This window comes from Stomoxys calcitrans, chromosome 1 (genome assembly GCF_963082655.1).
Source record: "Stomoxys calcitrans chromosome 1, idStoCalc2.1, whole genome shotgun sequence".
Lineage (NCBI taxonomy): Eukaryota > Metazoa > Arthropoda > Insecta > Diptera > Muscidae > Stomoxys > Stomoxys calcitrans.
Window position 1 is genome coordinate 269,192,552 of NC_081552.1, and position 24,823 is coordinate 269,217,374.

At 37.6% G+C, this 24,823-nt stretch overlaps 1 protein-coding gene across 1 annotated transcript; it reads left to right on the forward strand.

The window, feature by feature from the left end:
• Window positions 1-835: 835 nt before the first annotated feature.
• Window positions 836-23,429, forward strand: LOC106090080 (sex-determining transformer protein 1). Its single transcript, XM_013256156.2, has 5 exons — window positions 836-1,988; window positions 13,469-13,577; window positions 19,070-19,172; window positions 19,241-19,391; window positions 20,872-23,429. Exons 1-5 carry the CDS (start codon window positions 1,030-1,032, stop codon window positions 22,745-22,747), a joined length of 3,198 nt encoding a protein of 1,065 aa, XP_013111610.2. The 5' UTR covers window positions 836-1,029; the 3' UTR covers window positions 22,748-23,429.
• Window positions 23,430-24,823: the final 1,394 nt, after the last annotated feature.

Genomic DNA, 24,823 nt, shown 5'->3' on the forward strand with positions numbered 1-24,823 from the left:
ATTTACGCCGCTGTCTACGGTACACAGCAGGTAATTATTGTATGTTATGGTTTCCTTGGGGGTAGAGTTTTGTTGTTGTGCTAATGACCCTACCTCTTAATTGTAGCATTTGTACTACATTGCTACACAGGTTATAAGTAGGGTATAACCTGGGTAAATTAAAAAAAATCTCATGTGCCTCGTTTTGGGATCTTTGAAGTGATTTCAAGCTTACACATTTCCTATAGACATATATCATTGCAATATAGGTAAAACCATGTTCCCACCAGATCCCAAATCCACTTGATTTGAGATAATCTCCAAAACCAGTTTCCACTACGATTTATGCGGTATTTATTTGTCAACAGTGACATTTTTGACAGCGTTTTTTTTTTTTTGTATTAAGCATATGCATTGCGGTTAGCAATTAAGTTTTCGAAACGATTTTATAAAATTACTACTAAATATTATAATTTCAATAAGAAATTGTCAGATGTTTAGAAAAAGTGCTGCCCAAAAATCCCAATAATAACCGGTACTCAATGCAAATGCAGAGTTGCATTTTAATTTGGATTTGCTGCAAATCTGCTGAAAGAAGTAGATTTAGTCACAAAACACGAGATTTCCGAAATCTCGTCGCAAATATAGTGAAAACATGGTATAAAACGCATTTGAGATTTGCATTAACGGCCTTTGCCAATCAAGGTAGTTTCGTTGATGAAAGTTGTTTGTTGTTGTGCTAATAATATTACCTCTTATTTGTGCCATGAAATAAATATCAAAATCGATAAAACGATAAACACAAAATTTCATTATCGATTAGTCGAAAGTCGATCCCTACTATATAATGGTCAGATACTTGTGAATTTGGAACTTGTGAACTTCACAAGTTTATACTAATCTATTGCTCTATTTACATTTATATAACCTAATAACAACCGGGGAAACAATCGTACGAATTTAAAACGATTAACGGATTCGCGAACGTAGACGCAAATCGATCATAATCAAAATATTGAAGTAAATGAAGTGAAAATTAATGAGTTTAATATGGAAACTTCGTTAGATGAAATGTTTAGTCAGCCAAAAGAAAATGATAACAAAGAATGTGACGATTCGTCGTATGGAACAAATACATCAACGACTTCCTTATCAAATTATTCGCCATTATCGTCGTCGTCGGCATCATCATCGTCGTCGTCGTCGTTGACAAGTAAATCCTCTACGCTGGAAAGAATGAACCCAACGATACTAAGCTTTGGTGGAAGTGATTACCCTCAAGTCATACAGGAAGGTGCACAACATGTTAGTCAACAGGTGCTCCAGCAATTAGGTTTTAATATTTACGATGATAATTTAATTGATATCAATTACAATGACCACCAACCTACAACCAACATAGTGTATAACAATAGTTGCCCTCCCTTACTGGTCGGCAGCAGCATCAACAACAATAATAATAATTATAAGGAGATCACGGCGAAATTATTATCCAATGACACAAACTTATACATTGATGATGATTTCTTATTGAGCTACTTAAGTCATCCAACAGACAACTCCCAGAATGTGACATTAACAACTTCACCATCATTTTTTGCACCTTCATCGTCCCATATCGTTGATTCATCATCATCACCATTATTAACACCGTCATTACATGATTCGGTCTATAATGTCCCGCAGATACAAAGTAGTTCTTCCTCGAATACGACAACTGCTAGAAGGCCATCATCGATATGTGTAAATGAAGATGCACATATGTACACGGACACATCTACAAATGTTGGTGGCATTTGTTTAAAATTTGAGTATATGTTTGAAAATGAAAAATTGATACAAGTCCAACCCCCACCGCCACCCATAATTTCGCAGTCGAATACAGTGGCGACGCCAGTATCATCATTTGAAACCATGGATTGTAATAATCCACGTTTAGTGGACCAAATCTCTTCTCCAACAATACCACATCAGGAACAACAGTTAAATACGACCAATACAAATGAAAGGTAGCCCAGTTAAAATCCTTGACATTCCTTTATCTTTCAATCAGTTGAGATTTTCTTTTTAGTAGAGGGCTTTAAAATTGCTTTGTACAATTTGCTTTTTTTTCTTGTATGTGAAAGCTGCATGGCTAAATTATTAAAACTTTTCCTTAATTCGTTGCTCCGATATAGCCAGTAGAAGTTGGGAGCAGAATGATAGTAAAGAATTTAATAAAGGCGCTACCACTGTAGTTTCAATTTACAAATATGCATGTATTGTAATACATACATATATACCTATAATACATACTATTTTGCATTTAACTATGATTTATATGCGACCTAATCCATAACATTTTAATAACATATATTGGCCGTCAAAATATGTACACATTTGCGCCACTTCTATTACACTTACTCTGTGGGTGATTTTCCCAATATCCCAGCTAATTTACTTACCGCCCGGATAGGCATAATTTGGAAGATATCTTGTTAATATATGCAAATATATTTGGAATGCAATGTGTGCATATGTTATACATTTTAAACGCCCTCAAATGGGGGAATAACATTAATCTGGTCATTGGTCAATTAAACAAAACTTTGCTTTGTTTCTTATGTTTAGATATTAGAAAATTTCTTAAAATAAACCTAAATATTCATTGTTGTACACATGCGATTGGATGTATTGTAGAACAAATACATTTCAGCATTTATTTTATTTATCGTCCGCCCCCATGAAAGTTTCTCACTCAATATAGAAATATTTTTTGTGATTGAAAACAGTTGAGTCTAATTAATTGTATATATATATACTCACATGCGGTAGTTTCTATTCAAATTTGTAATACACATATTTGTTTAGATTATAACAGACGTTACATAGTATATATCAACATTAGACTTAATTTTTTATGTCGGCTGTGACAGTTAAAAACACCCACCCAGCTTTCATCTTTTATTCATCTAAACACAAATCCTAACTCTGTTGATCGTATAAGAGTTATGCTTCTAAGATGAAATAATTCGTCTAAATTGTTTTTTAATATTCTAAACTACCGTTTAAATTCATTTTTGTCCTAAGAAAATTGTGAGCATGTACACAAATGTACTTCCCTCCTATCAAAAGGGACAGCTGTTAAGAAGTTCTTACAGGTTCTCGCGAATGTAACGAAATCACCACCGTTGCCCACTAAGGGTATCGAGTTCATTTAATGCCCTATGTGTGGCGTGTCTTGGGTTGTGCTTTTCCGCCGTATGTTAGTTATTGTCAATTGTTGTTTCTTTTTAAGTTATTGAAATGTCGGTATCCTAGTTTTCTTGTATATATTACATATTTTTTCACAAAATATTCAAAGCGCAATCACCCCGTTTTCTCGTAAATTCGTTTATTTTTGGAATAAAACCAAAAAAAAAAAAACAGGTATATGCAAAAACTTTAAAATATATATATATAAGACATCTAAAAACAATAAATCCCGGCACGGTTTAACTATGAGGATCACACAGGCTGGAACTTTGAGTTCCAATCTGTGTGGCGTTCTTCGTTATCACAGGTTGCGGATAGTGGAATGCTCCATACGGAGTAGCTTCAACTGCAGTCGCGGACAATCTGCGTCATCGAGTGGAGAGTGTCAAACCCCTTTTACACTGCTCTTTAAAACCAGCGCTTTTAAGTACTACGGTTATAGATATTTCATTTAGGGTTTTTGGTTCAAAGCATTGATATTATACTCCAAATTTTGGTATTTTTTATTTTTCTTTTTACAATTTATTTACAGAGCTCTGCTAACCCCTCAATGGACCTCTGTTAATACTTCTGTTACTCTCTCGCACTCTGTTAACAAAGCGGTTTGTGTCTCTGCTAGTTAAATTCGGAATTTATCTTCACGCACATGACTTTTGTTGCTTTTGATTATTCCACGCATGTTTCAGTCTTCCGAATCCAACATTAAAATAAATTCTCAAAAACCCCAGAATGTTTCAAAACTATTATGATTCGGACGATAATATAAACTTATAATATTACAGCCATACGTAACCCAGATGTCCTGCCAGTAACTAGTTGGTACCATCATCTATTTCAGTAGATAATTTTAAAGCCCATTTTGTCTCTGCAGTTTCATTTAACGCAAAATTCTAAGAAATTTAGTAATTTTTGCAGTTGGCCCTCGAATACTATTTACCGAACTAGTAACAAGTACTGCTAACAGGGTCGGTTTAAAAAAATGATCGTGTTTCTTGCGTACAAGAAAGAATTTGCACCACCAGAAATTCACATGCTACTGATAGTTTCGCAAACCCCAGGTTCGAGTCCGCCGGTCGGCAATTTTTTTGTGCTATTTTTTCTTTAAACTAATTTTAGAAATATTTCCCACTAAAAATTTTTTTTAAAGTTATTTCTGTACTTTTTTTTAAATTTAATTTAATTAAGAAACTTATTGCTGTGTAGTAATGCTTATTGCGTTATTCCATCGTAAACAAAGCGATGTCGGCAGACTAGAGGATGCGTGTAAGACTACCAGACATAAGTTGATGAGTTAAAATCTCCTCGTCGAACACTGGCAAAACTTATCAAATTGTTTAAGTAGAGTAATAAGTACAGAGAGACAGTGACAGAGTAAAAACCGAGAGTAAGCAGAAAAAAAATATTATTTCAAACATTGACACATGTCAAAGGAAATCACTTACGCAAACGCATTTTAAATTTACAAGTTGTGTACACTGAATGTAAACAAAAGTGGAACCAGTTGTGATTACTTTGGAACTAGTGAATAAACAGGTTTGGAACTAGCGTCTTGGACTACTGGCAATTGATAAATACGTTCTCACCAATGCATTGGTTAAAGTGATATAGGGCTCCCAAAGTAAGGCCAAAACAGTTGTTCATATCTATACGCAATCTTGATATTGCTTCTATTGATAAGTGATATTAAAACGTATGTATATTGAATGGCAAAATAATTTATTAAATAAGTTGTGTGCGATTACAAAGCATTCGTAGTTTAGAAATTTTAAAGTTTCTTGGTTATATTTTTAATTTGAGGGAAATAAACTGAAGACAACATTTTAGTTTGTATACAAATTGCAAATTACAAATTTCCCTATGAATGGTTCATTAGATATCAGCGTAGGTACTCCTCTGATATCAATGAGTGAAATAGTTTAACATTTTCTGCGCTATTGTTGTTGTAGCAGTGTGTTGTACGCTGAGGCGGCAACCCTAGCCGAAGAAGGACTCCACCGGGTCAATGTGGTACGTACGACCGGCTGCCAGGGGTATCTGCATAATTATGAGATGCCTTATTATCGTTCATCATAATTTGAGTCGGGTAGCATTCATTCTTCCGTTTGTGTTTTTGTAGGTTCAATTTAAATATAATTCTTTGTTCAGAATATTGTTATCAATGTGCTATGTTTCATTGGTCAATTATGGATTGCAATCTTTGCTTCAGTTGCATTGCCAAAAGGACAATTTGATATAGAAATTTCCATTCCTGTATTGAATTGCATACTTTTTTATAGTTTACATAGTTCAAAACACTTACGGCGAATGAAACTTACTAAAATTTTCAACTTAATTCTAAGTTGAGTTGAAATCAAATCGGAGAGGTGTGTCGTGAAGTCCCATATTACATTAGCTAATTTATACTTTAAAATGAAACAAATAAGTGATTTCGAAAATCTAATCTAGTTGAAGTTAAAAAAATTATGATATTGATAAATGTTTATAGGAATCCGTTTGTGGTATCAATATAGACTTCAACTATGCAATTTTTATACATACTCGTGTATCTCATAGTAACAAACATTGAGCTGTAAACCGACAGACAGAAGGTCGGATTACACTCTGATTTAAGTTAAGGTATTAGCAAAGTCTATTACCAATCACCTTTAGCATCTTAGAATGACTTTTCGCTTTTGAAGATATGCCTATCTGTGGACATTTGACAAAACAACTTAGGTCAAATCAACATCCCTCTATTTGTTTTCTTAAATTGCATATGACAAAATAACGTATATTAAAATGGTTGCGTTTTTCAAGAGATTCAGAAAAAATACTGGTGTAAAAGACTCCTTAAAGTATGCTCTATCCTTTATGCTGTTTTGTATGCTATTTTAAATGTTTCTTCGCTCTCCTGTAAATTGATATTTTCGAGATGCAAGGATTCTGCAGAAACATTTCTTGAAAGGAAAAGTTCTTGGTTGTTGTTGTTGTTTTTGTAGCAGTGTGTTGTACACTGAGTTGGCAGTCCTTGCCGTTGAAAGACTCCTTCGGGCCAATCCGGTACCTGCAACCGGCTGCCATGGAATTGGTTGTGAAAATTCACATTGGATTTCGCAAAGATGTTTTATTGCTAGTGTTCTTCTGAGTTGAACTTAATTACCAAGAGGGTGTAACACACAAAGAAGAGTTTGTTTTTAAATGTGTTTCGAAGAAAACAAATTGCCAATTTTTTCAGACAAAACAGGACACATATCACACCACTAGTGGACGCGTTTTGCATGAGTGATAAGGTCATCTGCTTCATGCACTATCGTAGTACATATCCGTCTGCCTGACCGGCCTTCAGTTTCAAAGCCTGTAATTTTTTGAACTTATAGTTATGATCATTAACATTTAGCCCATGTGAAATCTTTACCGCGTACTACCGACAAACCATTTAACTGTAGACAAGCTTTTTCACTGACCAATATGTCTTCAGACAAACTTCAATTCACCTCTTTGGTTTTACATATTTGTTATTCTTCTTCTGTCACCGTAGAAAAGCTCTGCCCGTCAATGACATTCTCTCCCTTGTTTGTTACATTCTCTTGGTCATTAAGCTCAACTCAGAAGAACACTGGTAATTGATTCACAAGCCAAACAAATAAACAAAATATGTTTTATGTTGTTTTTGTTGTAGCAGTTTGTTGTTTTCCATCTTTCGTCTGCTTGATTCTGTTGAGTGTGAAGACCCAGGAACTCTGCGACTAAGATGGGGTTCGTCCGCAGGGATCTGGGTCTGAGTCGAGTGGGTCTGGGTGGGCAGTTAAATAGATGACTTGTATCATGCGGTCCCTGGTTACAATCGGGACATACATCTTGCACGTCGGTATCAATCCATGCTCCATGCCGAGAAAGGTCAATTTCTTCAGGTGCAATTGGAGGCGGTCGTTCTCCAAGGACTACATTCACCCGGTAGCCATTTACCGCATCTGCTACCGTGTCTGCATGAATGTTGTCTAGACCTGCTTGATATGCCGCTTGATCCAGAGGTTCTCTCTTGTAGCGCTGAATCTCACGCTCTAGATCATGTAGATCTACCTTAAGGCTTCTGGGCGGTGGATGTCTAAGATGATGATTTGGATGATCTCTGCGATAACAGCCCAAAAGGTATTGCTAAGACAGCAAGTAGTTATGTCTTCGCACTGGTAGGATCTTTGTCTCCTGATGGGGTTGGTCCACATGAGAATTGAGGAGACAGCCCGTCGCTGTTGGGATGGCGGCATTCTGACAGATCTAAATATTATTCCACTGCGTGTCACAAAGTTGATGTACCTGGCCAACAAGGTTTCTTTGTCTGCAACCCAAGTGCTGCCAGCAGGTGACTTGAGGACCTTGTTTCTACTTTTGACTTTATCGCAAATTGCTGTGGCATATGGGGAGAATGTGTAAGAGCTGTCAAAAGTGACGCCAAGTATTTTGGGACACTTGATGGTGGAATCATTTCTCCATCGACCAGCACAGTCAGCTCAGTATTCACCTCACGCGTATTTGTAGTGAACAATGTGGCTGAAGATTTGGTGGCAGATTTCTTGCAGCGAAATATGAGGCAAGTTCGTTGAGGTAGACGTTCAACCTATTGGAGATGTCAACAATGAGTGGGGGGCCTGATACCATGATCATACAACGTCCGCATATGATACGATCTCTATGCCGTCTGTTCTATATTAATCTGAAGCAAATATCCTAAGCTTGGTAATTTGTTTGTTTAATATGTACAGCAATACAGTGTCTAATCTGGCCATAATTGCAGTTTCCAAAAGAAAAAAATATAATATAGAAGCCGGTCTAATATACAAGTATATATTTATTTGTGTACCACATATGTCTTCTCAAAATTGCCCAAATAAAAATTGAACACTTTGATATGAGAACAATTCTGGTGGTAAAGTCCCACGCAACATAAATAATTTATGCCACAAATTAAGAAGAGAACGTAACACACTCGTAACATTTTGTGAGAAAGAAATTATGATTGGAAAAGTCACAAGTCTAAAAATAGGATAAGAAATAAAAACAGAGAATTGTTGTGCTGTGGATAGATGAGCACATTAATGTGTATACATGGCTATGATTTGGTTTGGAAAACACATTTCGTGTAGAACAATTTTTATCGAACTATGCAGCTTGCCAATGGACCACTTTAACACATGTTTAGATAATCTGTACGATTTAAGCCATATCAATGCCTCCTATTTGGATGGATCAGATTTTGCCAATTGTAAATTTTGCCCATGACCATTCCACTAAGGAACAGGGGGGCAAACTTCTCACATATCAATGAGTGCAGTCCGATCCGAGTTTATGGGGCCTCCTTTTTAAAGCCGAGTCCGAACGGCGTGCCACACCTCCTTGGAGAGAAGTTTTACATGGCATAGTACCTCACAAATGTTGCCAGCATTAGGAGGGGAAAACCACCGCTGAAAAGTTTTTTCTGATCGTCTCGCCACGATTCGAACCCAGGCGTTCAAAGTCATAGGCGGGCATGCAAAAACCCAAAAATCACCAATCCATCGCCATCATTGTCTTGGAAGTGTTAGCCACTAAGCAAAATATCATGAAACAAATATATACAGATGTATATTAATTTAACATTTCTTTGCTATCGGGGGCGTTAATAGCCGCCAATATTGTGTTTGGTTGTCCGTGCTTTTCTATACTATATGTAAATATTTAAATTGCAATTTGTGATTTGTGTAACATGTGTGCATATTTATTTTTTCTTTTTTTTTTTTTTGCTAATAATCGCTATTCATTTCATGCTCGTATAATTTGGCAAATTTTTCTAAATTTTCAATTTTGTTTCAATTTAAACTGTGAAATAGAAATTTGTATGACGTGAACACCTAAGGAAAATGGCTGTTGATTTTGTATTATAACCATGGTCAATTAACAGATTCTGACAATCCTAAATCCTAAAGGGAACAAGATTTGTTAAAAGTCCACCGATCGAAACATTTTTAATTGGTGACTGATAATTAAGTTGCATTTTTCAAATCATTCCACACTTTGTATCCAATTTTTTTTTGTTCTTCAAGTATAGCTTTTCTTTTTGCTTATATATAAGCCTTTTAGTAAATAGTGGAATATTCTAACAGAAAGCAGTAAAAGCGTTCGGCCGGACCCTATCTTATATACCATACACGATGGAATGCATTAGTCAAGTTCTTTGTACGGGTTCTAAAAAAGGGCAATAATAGGCCAATCAATAAATCCCATCCGGAGACTCTAGAAGTCAAAAAATGGGAGATTGGTTATTTGGGAGGTATTTTACATAAACCGATTTAGACTGTACATGGCACGGATGTTGGAGGTCATTGTGCGAAAACATTGAGCGGAATTTCAGCCAAATGGGATAGAAATAACGCCCTCTAAGGACCCCAAATCAAATCGGGAAGGATCAATATTTCGAGGTATTACAAACATAATGACTAAATTAGTATACCCGCATTCTATGGTGGGCGATATGGGAATAACATTGAATACTTAGGTCATGAACCAACTTAGGGGAGTGGTATGGAAAACAATTAAGGATTTTGTAAGTAGCACGGAGTTGCATACTTAAAATTTTCTTTTTCAAGATTACTTTTTATTTTTAGATGTCCATAGTGGCATGGGGTGGATTAACAAACACACCCTCCCTTTAACCTAACCTAACCTATTTATTTATTTGTAACGAAACTCAGTAATACTAAGCCTACTCGGCCAGAAATTCGCATTTCACAGTATAATTAACGAATTTTAGGCCAAGTAGTCTTAATACTAACCCTGCTCGGTCTGAAATTCGCATTACAGAGCATAATTAACGTAAGTGTATAACAAAACAAGTAAAAAGGCGTTGGATACCCACCACCTCGGGTATATATGTAAACCACCTTTCGTCATTATCCAGTAAAAAATGCATAGATTATGCCCCCATAGCATCTTTATCAAAATATGGTCCGATTTGGACCAAATTTGACACGGATATTGAGTGGTCTATTAAGTACAAGTCATTGTTCAATTTTGTAGAACCAAATATTGGTCTTTTTGGTAGCCATATCCAAAAATAGACCGATCTGAACTATATACGACACGGATGTCGAAAAGCCTAACATAAGTCACTGTGTCAAATGCCTTTTATGGGGCCAAGACTTTAAATCGAGAGATCGGTTTATATGGCAGCTATATCAAAATCTGAGTCGATGTAGGCAAAATTGAAGAGGGCTGACGAATGGCCTAACACAACTCACTGTCCCAAATGCTGACGAAATCGGACAATAAATGGGCCCAAAACCTTAAATGGAGAGATCGGTCTATATGGCAGCTACATCAAAATCTGGACCGATCGAGGCCAAATTGCAGAATGTTGTCGAAGAATCTAACACAATACACTGTTCCAAATCGGGCATTAAATGTGGCTTTTATGGGCTCAAAACCTCCAATCGAGAGATCGGTCTATATGGCAGCTATAGCCAAATCTGGACCGGTCTCGGCCAAATTAAAGAAGGTTGTCGACTGGCCTAATCCAACTCATTGTCCTACATTTCAGCAAAATCGAATAAAAAATGTGGCTTGACATTGAAAGACATTTCAAATATGGTCCTAGAAATTCTTGATATATTTAGCTGCTGGTTTCTACTCGAACGTGAAAAATTGAAAATGCTTCAAAGGGGAAGTGGCACACCACTTCTCACAACTTTCCCAAGAAACGTACGACAAACTCAGATATTTGCTCCCGAATGCGAACATGTAAACAAAACGAACAATAGTATTCAAAATTCGTTTAAGCTTGCCTATAGTCTTCAGATAGTTAAAGGATAGGTTAGGTTTAAGTGGCAGTCTGCCATCAGACTCACTTAGACGTTTTCGTCCATTGTGATATCACAGCAACAGAAGAAGGAAAAAGCCTTCTAGTTCCTACCGTTGAACCATCCAGATTGCTTTAAAAAGCTCAGTAACTTGCGAATGTTCACATCCGCTAAATCAGACATGTTCTCAAAGAAATTAGAACCTAAAGTGAAACTCCTTCTAACTACTAGTGGGGGAAACACACACAAAAGATGTTCTATAGTCTCTTCTTCTTCAATGTCCCTACAACATTTGCAAAAGTCGTTGCTGGCAACCTTCAGTCTGTCAGCATGTTTTCCGATTAGACAGTGACCTGTCATGAGGGACACAATGACTGAGACGTCTGTTCTAGCCAATGACCTCTTCAAGTCTAGATGAGGCCACAAAGTTTTCGAATGCTCACAACCCCCTCTTTGTGACCATATATCATTCGTTATCCTTCGGGCCTGGTCCTGAAAACTTAGCTTACATGTAGCTAGAGGCATACCCACAGATTGTAAGAGTGTGTAAGGTAGTACCTATTGTATCCTATTCCTATTCCGATTTTGCACGTAGTATTTTGATATTACTTCCAACAACTGTGCTAGGTATGGTTCAAATCGGTTCATAACCTGATATAACTGCCATATAAACCGATCTTGGGTCGTGACTTCTTGTGCTTTTAGAAGGCCCAATTCCGATTTGGTTGTAATTTTGCACGAGACGTTTTGGTATCAGTTCCAACATTTGTGCGAAGTATGATCCAAATCGATCCATAACCTGATATAGCTGCCAAATAAACCGATCTGGGATCTTGACGTCTTGAGCTTATTAGAGCGCAATTCTCATCCGAAATTGAACAAATTTTGTACAACGACTTCTCCCATGGCCTTTAACATACATGTGCAATTTAGTCTGAATCGATCTATAGCTTGATACAGATCCCATATAAACCGATCTTCCGATTTTGCTACTTGAGCCCCAAATCGGACTAAAACTTGATATAGCTCCTCCTCCTCCGTTCTTATTAATTATTCTTTGTTTGCCTAAAAAGGGATACTGCGCAAAGAACTCGACAGATGCGATCCATGGTGGAGGGTATAGGGCCATTTTCTCCTATATCATTCCGTTCCAAACTATGAGTCCAAAATTTCCAGTGGTGTTCTTCACCTCATCGTTTCCTGCACTTTGGCATTGAAACCTTCTTGCATTATTGTTATTTCATGTTTCTTCGCCATATTCAACTATTTATCGATTTCCAATTCTTCAAATTCATTCGCGTTTGCTTCCCACTTTGTTGAGTACCCATTATTTTAATAAGGATGATCCTATTAGATTTTAGAACACACCTTTCTGTGAATTCTGATGTGGGTCCCTGAGTGGTGTACCGTAAAGTTTCCTGATCGCAATTCGCCGCTGTCTGTCCACTACATTCTGCTGATAACTAAAATATCCATTTTAAGCATAGATAGGAAAAGTGAATGTTTGCTCATCTTGGAGCTTGTGGAGGATCGCTACCTCCACAAATAGAAATGTAGCAAACCATGGCAGCCGGTTGTACGTACCGAAATGACCCGATGCAGTCCTTCATCGGCAAGAGGTGACGCCTCATTGTACAACAACACATTGCTACAACAAGAACGGAAATGTGGCTACAGCAATATCACTTAAAATTCATGCTTGTCCTTGCATAAGGACAAGTTAATCAAAGTTATTCTTTAATGTACATATGGATGTATTCCAATTATAATTTATTGTGCGTATGGTTCTGTATATGATACATTTGCATTGATTTAGACTTTTGTGCCAATGACCAAGGTCAAGACTATATGAGGCCATTCTGTTTGTTTCAGTTGTGCTCAACGCTCCGAATACACAGTAGTAGTAGTAATACAAATTTCATCCAATAACAAAATGCTATATAGTTTGCCATCACCGTTTCACCAACGGTTTATTTTTTCTAAATAAAATAATCCCTTTGTTTTGATTTCTGTTTTTGGCAATTTGTATTCTCTTTTTTTTTTTTAACGATTTTCTGCTTTATTGGAAAATTTTTTGAATTAGATATACGCGGGCTGCTCTGCGCTGCGTTGTGTTGATGTTTATGCGACTAAATCCCAAACAAACGAATTAATATTGTGTGTGTGTGTGTGTGTGTATAAATGTATGTATTTCCTTCCGACCGCTAATGTTTAACAAACGTTTTTTTTTTGTTTCTATTTTCCTATCATTCTCTACTAAAACAGAAACAGATATATAAAAACAGGTGCAAATTCAACATATATTTATAAATAATTTTTTGTTTCTTTGTGGCATAATTCGCAATTTGTGTTGAAAAGCCGGCATATTTGTATGTACGCCTATATAAACGCTGCTATGCTCCTCCAACTATATACAAACACACATTAATAAAATGATAAATTTATAGTTGTTACATGGAAGTAAATAATGAGCCGGATGAGCTTTCATTATGTATACGACCCGGTGCCTTACACAAACAAAAAGGAGAGCCAACTTACGCAACTGTTTCCTTTGAGGTACTCTAATTTATTATCCGCTCTATAAAACTACTTCACTACCTACCATAACTATGCTCTTGTGTTTTTGATTAAAAACTTAACACTACTGGACAATAATACTCACTATATGAAGAAATCAGGAAAAACGTTTAATCTCATACTTGTGATAGGCGATTGCCTTCTAAGGATTTTAGTAAATTTAAACTATTTTACATGGACATCCTCAAGTTAATTTTATAAGCCCGAAAGTTTTTATATACATATTTATTTATTAGTACATATCTATACAACTATTTACTTTTAAACTTGCCGTTTGTAAACAGCTAACTATTATTTATAAATAACATTTTCCCTCTTCCTTTGTTAATGACGGCAAAACTGCTAATGACCACGAGAAATCCATTAGAAAGGATAGATTGTTTTTATGAGCCAAAAACTAAATAAACATCTTCATCAATCTGCGTTTTATCGATTGGTTAATTCTTTTCGTCGATACCAATGCGAATTGCATATATCCGACCTTCTGGCTTGCCCACAGTTGCATAGCTTGTTCGTTAATTGCAGTATTTATACGTTGATCGTTAGCATTTCGCATATGTAAAGTCTACGCAACTAACTACTTTAAGTTATCCACTGTAAGTCAGTTTGCTGCAGAAATAGAGATTCTGCTGTTCTATGTGCTATTGCGGTGTGCATTGTCTGATGGCTGGTAATATGTTCGTTTTCTATCGTTGAAAACCCTTGTTTTTCGCGACTACTTTTTTGAAACACTTTACAAATAGCATTGATAAAAATTTGCAGGAGAGTAGAAGCCATTTTACTCTCTTTCCAACATTTGCAAGCAAACTACGCGAACGACTTCTAGTGAAAATTTGCAGAACAACATCTGATTTTTGTTTTGGTTGGTTTTTTATTTGCTTGCTTAGGAAAACATTTGTTTTAAAATAAACAAGTAAAAGCGTGCAAAGTTCGGCCGGGCTGAATCTTATATACCCTCCCCCATGGATCGCATTTGTCGAGCTCTTGCCACGGTATCTCTTTTTTTTGGCAAACAAAGGATAAAAGAAAGTAATTGCTATGTTATTGGAAAAATATCAAGTTATGGTTCATCTCGGACCTTAATTGAATTGAATATTGAAGACCATAGTAGAAGTCATTGTGAAAAATTTCAGCCAAATCTAGTAAGAATTGCGCACTTTAGGGTCTGAAGAAGTAAAATAGGGAGATCGGTTTATAGGGGAGCTGCATTAGGCTATAAACCGATTCATGTCATTTTCGACACGTATGTTAAAGGTCATAAGAGAAGCCGCTGTACAAAATTTCAGTTAAATTGGATAGGAATTGCTCCCTGTAGAGGCTCAACAAGTCAAGACCCCCGATCGATTTATATGGCAGCTATATCAGCTTATGGACCGGTTTGAACCATTCCTAATACAGTTGCCATAACAAAAGACGTAATGCAATATTTCAGCCAAATCGGATAGGAATTGCTCCCTGTAGAGGCTCAAGAAGTCAAGACCCCAGATCGGTTTATATGGCAGCTATATCAGGTTATGGACCGATTTTAACTATTCTTAGCATTGTTGTTTAAAGTCATAACAAAACACCTCAAGAAGTCAAGATCCCAGATCGGTTTATATGGCAGCTATATCAAAATGTGGACCGGTATAGCCCATTTACAATCCCAACCTACACTAATAAGAAGTATTTGTGCAAAATTTCAAGCGGCTAGCTTTACTCCTTCGAAAGTTAGCATGCTTTCGACAGACAGACGGACAGACATGGCTAGTTCGATTTAAAATGTCATGACGATCAAGAATATATATTTATGGGGTCTTAGACCAATATTTCGAGGAGTTACAAACATAATGACGAAATTAGTTTACCTCCATCCTATGGTTGAGGGTATAAAAATGCTGGCGAAACTTGTGTGGTATTTTCCTTAGATAAACGTCAACTGACCCGAGTGTGACAAGGCTAAAAGGGGAGCGATTCTTCGTAACCGTGATCTCCGTGCCGCTGGATAGCCATCACAATTTACCGTGAATGAAGCTATGAATGTCATCCATGGCGACAAGTCGCGCAAGGCGTTGGTCCCAGACAGAATCTCTACATTGATTCTGAAGAATCTCGATCTGCCTGGAGTCGAGTATCTTACAACTGTCCTCAGCCTGTATGAACACCATTATAGTACCCGATGTTTGGAAGATGGGCAGTGTGATGCCGCTACTGAAACCTGGAAAGGACACGAGCAAGGGAAGTCGTACAGACTGATTAGGCTTATTTCATTAGTAGCCAAGACGTATTTCCATTCGCCGAGTATCAGCATGCATTTTGAAGGCTGCATAGGACTACAACTGCTTTACATGCCACCACCGTACACAAAAGTAGAAACAACGTTCTAAAGTCCCTTGTCGGCAGCACTTGGCGTGCTGACAAGTAACGTTGTACTAATGCCACCTAATGCTTCTGGATATTACGGCTAGACAAATTGTTGCGACCACTGATGTGAGGCTAAGGGAGCTTTCTATTTGATTATGTGAAGAAGATCAGCAATTTTCATCAGTGTTTGTTCATTCACCAATGCAGGAGACATTCATTAAAATAAAATAAATACTAAATTTAAATTATTTAAAAATATAAAATCTCTTTCAAGAAAAATGTTCTTCATACATAGATCAGTTGGCCTACTATTGTTGTTAAATATTTCCTAGTTATTAAGCCTATGTCATTTAATTATTGTTATTAATTATAAATAGCACACCCTAATGAGTAGCCCATTGTAATTATCTACATTGGCCATTTTTGTGGCTTTTTGTTACATGTTCCGAGCGAATAAAGAATAAGTATCTCGAAGAGAGGAGAATAGTTCAATGCCATGCCGCTATGAAAAGGAGGTCGCTAATCACTTTACCTTGAATCGGACAACTCGTAATTATAAGTCTGCTCATACTTCCTTAATTGGATGTTTGCGGATAAATTTGCATTGTTGTGAAAATAACCATCAGTCATCAGTGTCCATGGAATAGCATACCTCCATATCGAGCCTAAAATCTCGATTTTCACTACATCGGTTAGAAGTTTAAACCAAAAGTATTTCTTTATATTTAAAATTTGCTCATTTCCGCAAGTAAGTTATCTTCATATGGTAGGTGCAGGACATTTGCATTCAAACTGGATGAGTGAATTTAAGAATTTTTTTCCAATTAAACCTACCACCATATATTAAAAGATCTCTTGAGATTACTCATAGAAGTTAATAGCACTCCCAAATTAGTTTTTTTTTCTCCCACTTTATATTTATTCTGCCCATGCTCTACTATTTTAACATGAAAACAGTTTGAATATCAAAATTAAAACGAAGGGCATTAATTAACAAAAAATCGTTTTCCCGATTCATTGTGGTACAATATTGGCCCAAACACGAAGTCGGTGTATCTGGCAGCTATGTATATCCAAACATAGTCCATTTTGGAATCTCGAGGAGACTAATACAACATCATGTACACCATGATGTTGTATTAGTACACCGCTGTACACCAAAGCTGCAATTGGCTAAGTTTTACATTCCCCCAAGATTTGGTATCGTTTGTTTGGCTTTGGTGCAGGCATATCCTCCTGCAGAGACAAAGAAGGAAATCTGGTAACTGGCACAGATAACATTCTGAGGATATGGAAAGAACATTTTACCCAACTGCTGGTGTCCGACGTTGGCGGCGAAGAGGATATCGCAGAACCAATCAATGATGATGGTATAGAATGTTTACCTCCTAGTCGGAAAGAGGTCCAAGTAGCAGTGATCCGACTGAAGAACAACAATACAGCAGGTGCCGACGGTTTACCCGCTGAGCTATTTAAGACCGGAGGCGCAATCTGGCTAGAAGAATGCATACCCGATGATAGGAACTTCAGTCTACTATGTCCCGTACACTAGATAGGAGACAAAAAGGAATGTGCCTACTACAGAGGAATAACTCTCCTCCCCATCGCATACAAGATACTCTCGAGCGTACGGTGTGTAAGATTAAAGCCTAAAGTCAATGAGATAATTGGGCCCTATCAAGGCGGCTTTAGACCTGGTAAATCCACCACAGACATGACATCACACTGCGCCAAATCCTGCAAAGGACCCGAGAAGGAGCAAGCAGACGAGGCAGTGCTTGAAGTGTTTGAGAGAAAGATTCTTCGTAAAACATATGAACCAGTTTGCGATAATGGAGAATACAGGCGTCGTACGAATCACGAGCTGTATGGCGACGATAGCATAGTTAAACGTATCAAACAACAAAGGTTGCGTTGGCTAGGTCATGCAAAGAAGTCTTTAGCAGGCAATCACAGTGATACACGCAAACCGGGACGACTAAAAGCCCGATGGAAAAATTAAATCGTGGGAAACACCTCGAAACTTGGTGTCAGAGTTTTTTGAATGTACGCTTGGAGCGTTCGGCTAAAAGTGCTACAACATCAATAGAAGGAGCTAATTCAACTATTTTGCAATCGTATCAAAAATACGCCCCCAAGAACTAGAATCAGTTCGGTCCATATTTGGAAATTATATAGAAAGGACTAATGCATCTCATTATTCTTATTTTTGAAGCAATCTACTGTAATATGCGCTCTAAGCGCCTTTAAAAGATAAAATTAGCAGATTGGTCTGAATGAGAGCTATCTGAAGCCATAGTCCGAATTCAGACTCGGCTATAACGAGGAGGTGCCTTATCATTGAACTAAAAACTTGAATCGGATTGCACTCATGGACTTGGACATTTGAACTGCATATGTTTAAGTTATAAGATGAAGTAATGACGGTGTAGAGTAAAAAATTGGTACCAACCTCATTTATCATCCTCGATTTGGTTGGGGCCTGCCAACAATGAAATAGAATGTGTGATTCAAGTGGATATCTTCATACGTTCGACCGCTATAGTGATTTCAGACAGATGGACATGGCTAGATCGACTTATTAAGAATATATTTATGTACTCTATGGGGTCTCAGATCAAACGGAATGACTAGATTAATGTTGAAGACGTTCATAGCAAGAATTTGTCCAGTAGTACTTAACGCAATTTAACACAGTTTTTTGCTTTTTAGTGCAAATTAAATTTAAAGCCAGATGCGTTTTAAAATTTAAACAACTGCGTAAAGAATGGCAATGATATTGGTAATAACACAAAGCCCCCATAACATTTTGTTTTGACTGTGCATCAATAGCAACAAGCAGCAGAGGTATATTTTTAACATTTTCCTTTTTTTTCTTTTTTCTTTTCCATAACGAAATTTCTCAGTTATCACCGCAAATAAGCCTCACAATTTTTTCTTAATTAGAAATCTGCTTTTTCGCCGATTAGTATGCTCATTTCTGGATAACAATATATGTAATACTATTTTAATTTTGCATGGATTTCCCAGTTTTATTTGCATATTCTGTGGGTGATCAGAAGTGTGATCATGGCATAGGATCAATGACTAATAATGTATTTTTTGTGTGTTTTCCAATGTCTCTCTAGAGCTCGGATGAATCCCTGTCCCGCTACAAGTGCAATTATGAAAATTGCAATCGAAGTTATAGCACTATTGGCAATTTAAGGACGCATTTGAAAACACATAAGGGTAAGATATAAGTTCGACTGGGTGTTATTCCTTCTTTGATGCAAAGACGTTTAAATTGTTTATTTTAGGTGAATATCGATTTAAATGTACAGAAGAAGGATGTGGCAAGGCATTTCTGACCTCATACAGTCTCAAAATTCACATAAGGGTCCACACTAAAGTCAAACCATACGAATGTAATGTGAGCGGATGTGAGAAGGCCTTCAATACACGTTACAGGTAATTATAATAATGGTACTCTACTCAATGCTATGGTAGCCGGTTGTACGTACCGGATTGACCCGACGGGGCCCTTCATCGGCAAGGGCTGGCTGCTACTGAAACGTAAAATAAAACAAGTCAAAGCATGCTAAGTTCGGCCGGGCCGAATCTTATGTACCCTCCACCATGGATCGTATTTGTCTGTCAAGTTCTTTGAATGACTTTTTCAAATAGAAAAACACCACCTCCAAAATTTCAGGCAAATCGAGTTATAATTGCGCCCTCCAGAGGCTCAAAAAGTCAAACTGGGAAGTCGGTTTATATGGCAGCTATATCAGGTTATATACCGATGTAGACCATACTTGGAAAAGTTGTTGGAAGGATAAGAATTGCGCCCTCTAGAAGCCCAAGAAATCTAATCGGGAGATCGGTTTATATGGTGGTTATATCAGGATATGGACTGATTTAGACCATACTTGTCACTTCATGCAAGATAAGAATTGCGCCCTCTAGATATTCAAGAAGTCAAGTCCCAAGATCGGTTTATATTGCAACTATGTCAGGTTATGAATATATATACTTGGCACAGTTGTTGGAAGTCATAATAGAACACTTCATGCAAAATTTCAGCCGAATCGGATAAGAATTGCTCCCTCTAGAAAATTCAAGACCCAAAGTCGTTTACATGGCAGCTGTATTTGGTTATGAACCTATTTAGACCATACTCGGCACTGTTGTCAGAAATGATACCGAAACACTTCGTGCAAAATTTCAACCAAATCAGATAAGAATTGCGCCCTCTGAAGCTCAAGAAGCCAAGACCCAAAATCGGTTTATATGGCAGCTGTATCAAAACACGGACCGATTTGGGCCATTTACAACCCCAACCAACCTACACTAATAAGAAGTATCTGTGCAAAATTTCAAGCCCCTAGCTTTACTGCTTCGAAAGCTAGCGTGCTTTCGACAGATGGACGGACGGACGGACATGGCTAGATCGAGTTAGAATGTCATGACGCTCAAGAATATATATACTTTATGGGGTCTTAGACGAATGACGAAATTAGTATACCCCCCGTCCTATGGTGGAGGGTATAAAAAGCCCTTTCAAGCTACAAACAATGTTTGTCATTTGCACAGTCGTGTACTTGGTTCCGTTTTCTTTTGGAAACCAGCTTGAAATCATCTCTCGTATAGTGTCAATAAAAGTTGGGAAATAAACGTGTTTACCATCACATATATTTTCCAGTGATGAAAGGAAAGTGATACCATTTACTTATTGTTCTTTTAAGCAACTGCATATATACCCTAATTTTTGGAAAATATTCAGGCCAATTGTTGCTACACTCCTGTATTTTTTTTTAATAAAATGTATCAATTACTTTTCATTTCATTAATTACTCAATGCGTTCAATACAAAGCCTTGGGGCGTATGGAACAATCACAAAATGCAATTTGAATGAAAATGTTATACAAAACTAAATTTCACTTTTTTCAGACTACACGCCCACTTGCGCTTGCATAACGGTGAGACATTCAATTGTGAACAATGTCAAAAATGTTTCACAACGTTAAGTGACTTGAAGAAACATATGCGCACTCATACACAAGAGAGGCCATATAGGTGTCCAGAGGATGCATGTGGCAAAGCCTTTACAGCGTCGCATCACCTAAAAACACACATACGCACCCATACGGGAGAGAGGCCATATCCTTGCGAAGAGACGACATGCCAAAAGTCCTTTAGTACTTCGCATAGTCTAAAGTCACATAAGAAGACACATCAAAAACAGATGCAGAATCGAGGCCCCAGAGAAAGAAAGAATAGAAATCGGAGCAGAAAAAGCGTTAAATTCCAAGGCAATAACGACGATAAGCATGCTGTTAAGCAAGAGAGCGCAGCTGATGAAACAACTTCCACCTATAATAGCAGTGAATTTGAGGGAAGTGAAAGTTATATGATGGGAAATGAGAAAGGCTCTTTGGAATTGGTAAAAGCTGAGGCAATTGAGTGCAGCATCGATGAGTTGTATGCTGCGCAAGTAGCGGAAATAAAAAGATCGCAGTATACAGCATTGGCTCCGAAAATCGAAATGCCTTTGCCCGAACTGGGCCAAGCATATCAGCTATTTCATGCTGAGGAAGAAGTAACTGCCCCCTCTTGGCACATAGGCACACTAGAGTCAAGGCCCATACTACCTACAGCTCCAGTAACACCGGCTTGTGTCGCCATACCCACCGAAGTTCCAAGTTATGTGAATTTACAAGGCAATTATGAAAACGCCATGCAAGCCATTAACACGAATATGCCATATCAGACAAATGTATCAAACGGAGGAATGGAGGTGGACGCTGAACAGTCCCAACGCAGTATTACCAATACCCAAAACCAGACATGTGATACATATCATCAAGTTCAAGGAGCCATTGCAACAGCAAACCCCACGGTCGACAACTTGCCCCTTCAAGAGAACATTGAAGACCTACTAATGGGAACAGACTACAGTAGCGATGCGGATATGGAAACAGAATCTTTGCTGAACGAAATTTTAATGGCCATTGATAACAACACAAGTCTATTGCAAGAAACGCTTCAAAAAGCCGATGAAGTGGCCACCGGAGATACGGGTTTAATCGAGGTCGATTTACGTAACAGCAAACCAACATTGCAGCAAATTACAGCCGACGCAGGAATTTGTAGCTGTGTGAACTGTAAGTGTGACCAAACCAAAAATTGCCAAGGAGGATGTTCCTCGGACAAACCATGTACCAACAAATCGACCCATCGCCATCAGCAATCCAAACCTACACAGAAGGGATGTTGTGGTTCCAACGATAAAAGGCCCAATAAGACATCGAGCAAACGGGAGTCGGAAATGAATCAGAATATAGAAGATGTGGCCTTGTTATTGCAAAACCTTGCCTCAATGGATGGCAAAGGAAGTTGTTGTGGCGGAAATTCGCCCAAAAACATATCGTCAGGGTGTCCGCTTTCGACTGATAAATCCTCATCAGGATGTTGTTCGCAACAGTCTCTGCAAGCTACAAAATCGAATTGCTCAAGCCCCATCAATAGATCCCAAACCTCTGCCGCTTCTTCTTGCTGCTCAGCGCCAAGAGAAAAGCCGACTGTTGAAGTTAATTCAAGAATTTGCTGTTCAACTGAACGCAGAGATATGCCACCGCCACCACCACCACCGACCAAATCTGTGAAAAGCGAGAGTTGTACCTGTAAAAGTCCTTCTGAGGGTGTAGCGAATGGTTGCTGCGTTGTTATATGCATTAAAACGTTGAGAGCATTGCGCAAAGTTCTAACTAAGAAGCATCTTAATCTTGTTCTATGTCCACAAAATCAACCAATTTCGAATGTTTAACATTTTTGAAAAGAGAGAACGTGCTTGTAACTCTCCATATATTTACCCTTCTACTTACCCCCCATATAATGCTCGTTTGCTTCAAGAATGGCACATCTGTAAGATATCAAGCATTTCTTTTTATATCACTCATGACTGGAGAGCAATGAAATAGCCATACAAGTGGTAAACTCTATAGCTAGAGTCCAAATTTTTATGTAACATTGAAATTTCCACCATATGTATTGTTTTTTTTCTAAATTCAGTGGAATTTTGCAATTAAATTTAAGTTTGTTTCCCTATAACGTCTTGGGAACCTTGTTTGTTTATTTTTCTAACAATAGGCTTTAGTGCGAAAAGAAAAAGCTCTGGCATTATATTATTTTGCATACAAATTCGGGACTCTAGCCATTGCCTGGTTTGTGTATGCCTACTGTGTTAAACCAATCCCTCCAAATTGATGAAATTTTTTGAACTAAACTACTATTTTATAAATTCTATTGTATTCAATTCAATTGGTTCTCTTAAGGATGCTTGTTAAGATATAACTTGTGTGTAATTTAGTACTGTTTTTGTTTTTTTGCTGTTTTCTTACTTATTATTGATTCTTTTTTGTTTTTGTTTTTGTTTTCTTTAGACTGTAGTTTCCTATGTAATTAGCTCTGTGCCAAATAAAAACATGTGTGTATTTTATATATTAAAATCTATAGGTGTTTGTATATGCGTTTAGAAAATTTAGTGAATTACAATGGAATTTCATAGATTGTATTTTTATTTTTGTGCAAAATGGTAAGAAATATATTGGCAAGGGTTGGTTGTTGAAAACAACTGTGTTCGCACAGTTTGCCGTTAAGAGAAGAGTAAGAACCAGTGTTGCCACCCAAGAAAATTATTTCCTACCAAAATTTAAGAAAAATCCTACCAAACCAGAATAAACCCTACCAAATGTTCTACAAGCCAAACATGTGGTATAGTTGTTGTTGTTGTTGTAGCTGCTTATGGTGTTCTATCCTTCGTCTGCTTGATTCTGTTGAGTGTCAAGACCCAGGAACTCTGCGACTAAAATGGGGTGCGTCCACAGGGATCTCGGTCTGATTCGAGTGGGTCTGGCCGGGCAGTTAAACAAGTGACGTGTATCGTGTGGTCCCTGGTTACAATCGGGAATATTAAGTTCATAAAATCGTATTTGTATTCTTAATCAACAACCGTCCCGAGTGCTCGGTTGTACAAGGCGTTTTGGGAGTTGAAACCATCCATTTCGTCTTATCTCCATTTAATGCCAGACCCATTTTCACTGACTCTCTTTCGATTCTTTCAAAGGCAGCAGTTACTACTTCCGGTGCCCAACCTATAATGTCGATGTCGTCAGCATAGGCGAGTAGCATGTGTTCTCTTGTGGGTAATCTTCTCCAACAGGATATTAAAGAGATCACTCGATAGACTGTCTCCTTGTTATACCCACCACCAAAGGATGGGGGTCTATTCCTATTGTCATTCCGTTTGCAACACATCGAAATATCCATTTCCGACCCTATAAAGTATATATATTCTTGATCAGCGTAAAAATCTAAGACGATCTAGCCATGCCCATCCGTCTGTCCGTCTGTCTGATGAAATCACGCCACAGTCTTTAAAAATAGAGATATTGGGCTGAAACTTGCACAGATTCTTTTTTGTCCATAAGCAGGTTAAGGTCGATGATGGGCTATATCGGACTATATCTTAATATAGCCCCCATATAGACCGATCCGCTGATTAATGGTCTTAGGCCCATAAAAGCCTCTTTTTTATCCGATTTTGCTGAAATTTGGAACAGTGAGTTGTGTTAGGCCATTCGACATCTTTCTTTAATTTGGCACAAATCGGTCCAGATTTGGATATAGCTGCCATATAGACCGATCTCTTGATTTAAGGTCTTGCACCCATAAAAGGCGCATTTATTATCAGATTTTGCTGAAATTTGGAACAGTGAGTTGTGTTAGGCCCTTCGACATATTTCTTTAATCTGGCTCAAATCGGTCCAGATTTGGATATAGCTGCCATATAGACCGATCTCTTGATTTAAGGTCTTGCGCCCAAAAAAAGGCGCATTTATTG

What these genes read in the sequence shown, in the direction of transcription:
- LOC106090080 (XM_013256156.2), top strand. Translation starts at nt 1,030, where the DNA reads ATGGAAACTTCGTTAGATGAAATGTTTAGTCAGCCAAAAGAAAATGAT. An exon ending in ACGACCAATACAAATGAAAG is followed by an intron (nt 1,989 to 13,468) that starts GTAGCCCAGTTA and finishes ATAAATTTATAG; the next exon opens with TTGTTACATGGAAGTAAATA. An exon ending in ACGCAACTGTTTCCTTTGAG is followed by an intron (nt 13,578 to 19,069) that starts GTACTCTAATTT and finishes ATGTCTCTCTAG; the next exon opens with AGCTCGGATGAATCCCTGTC.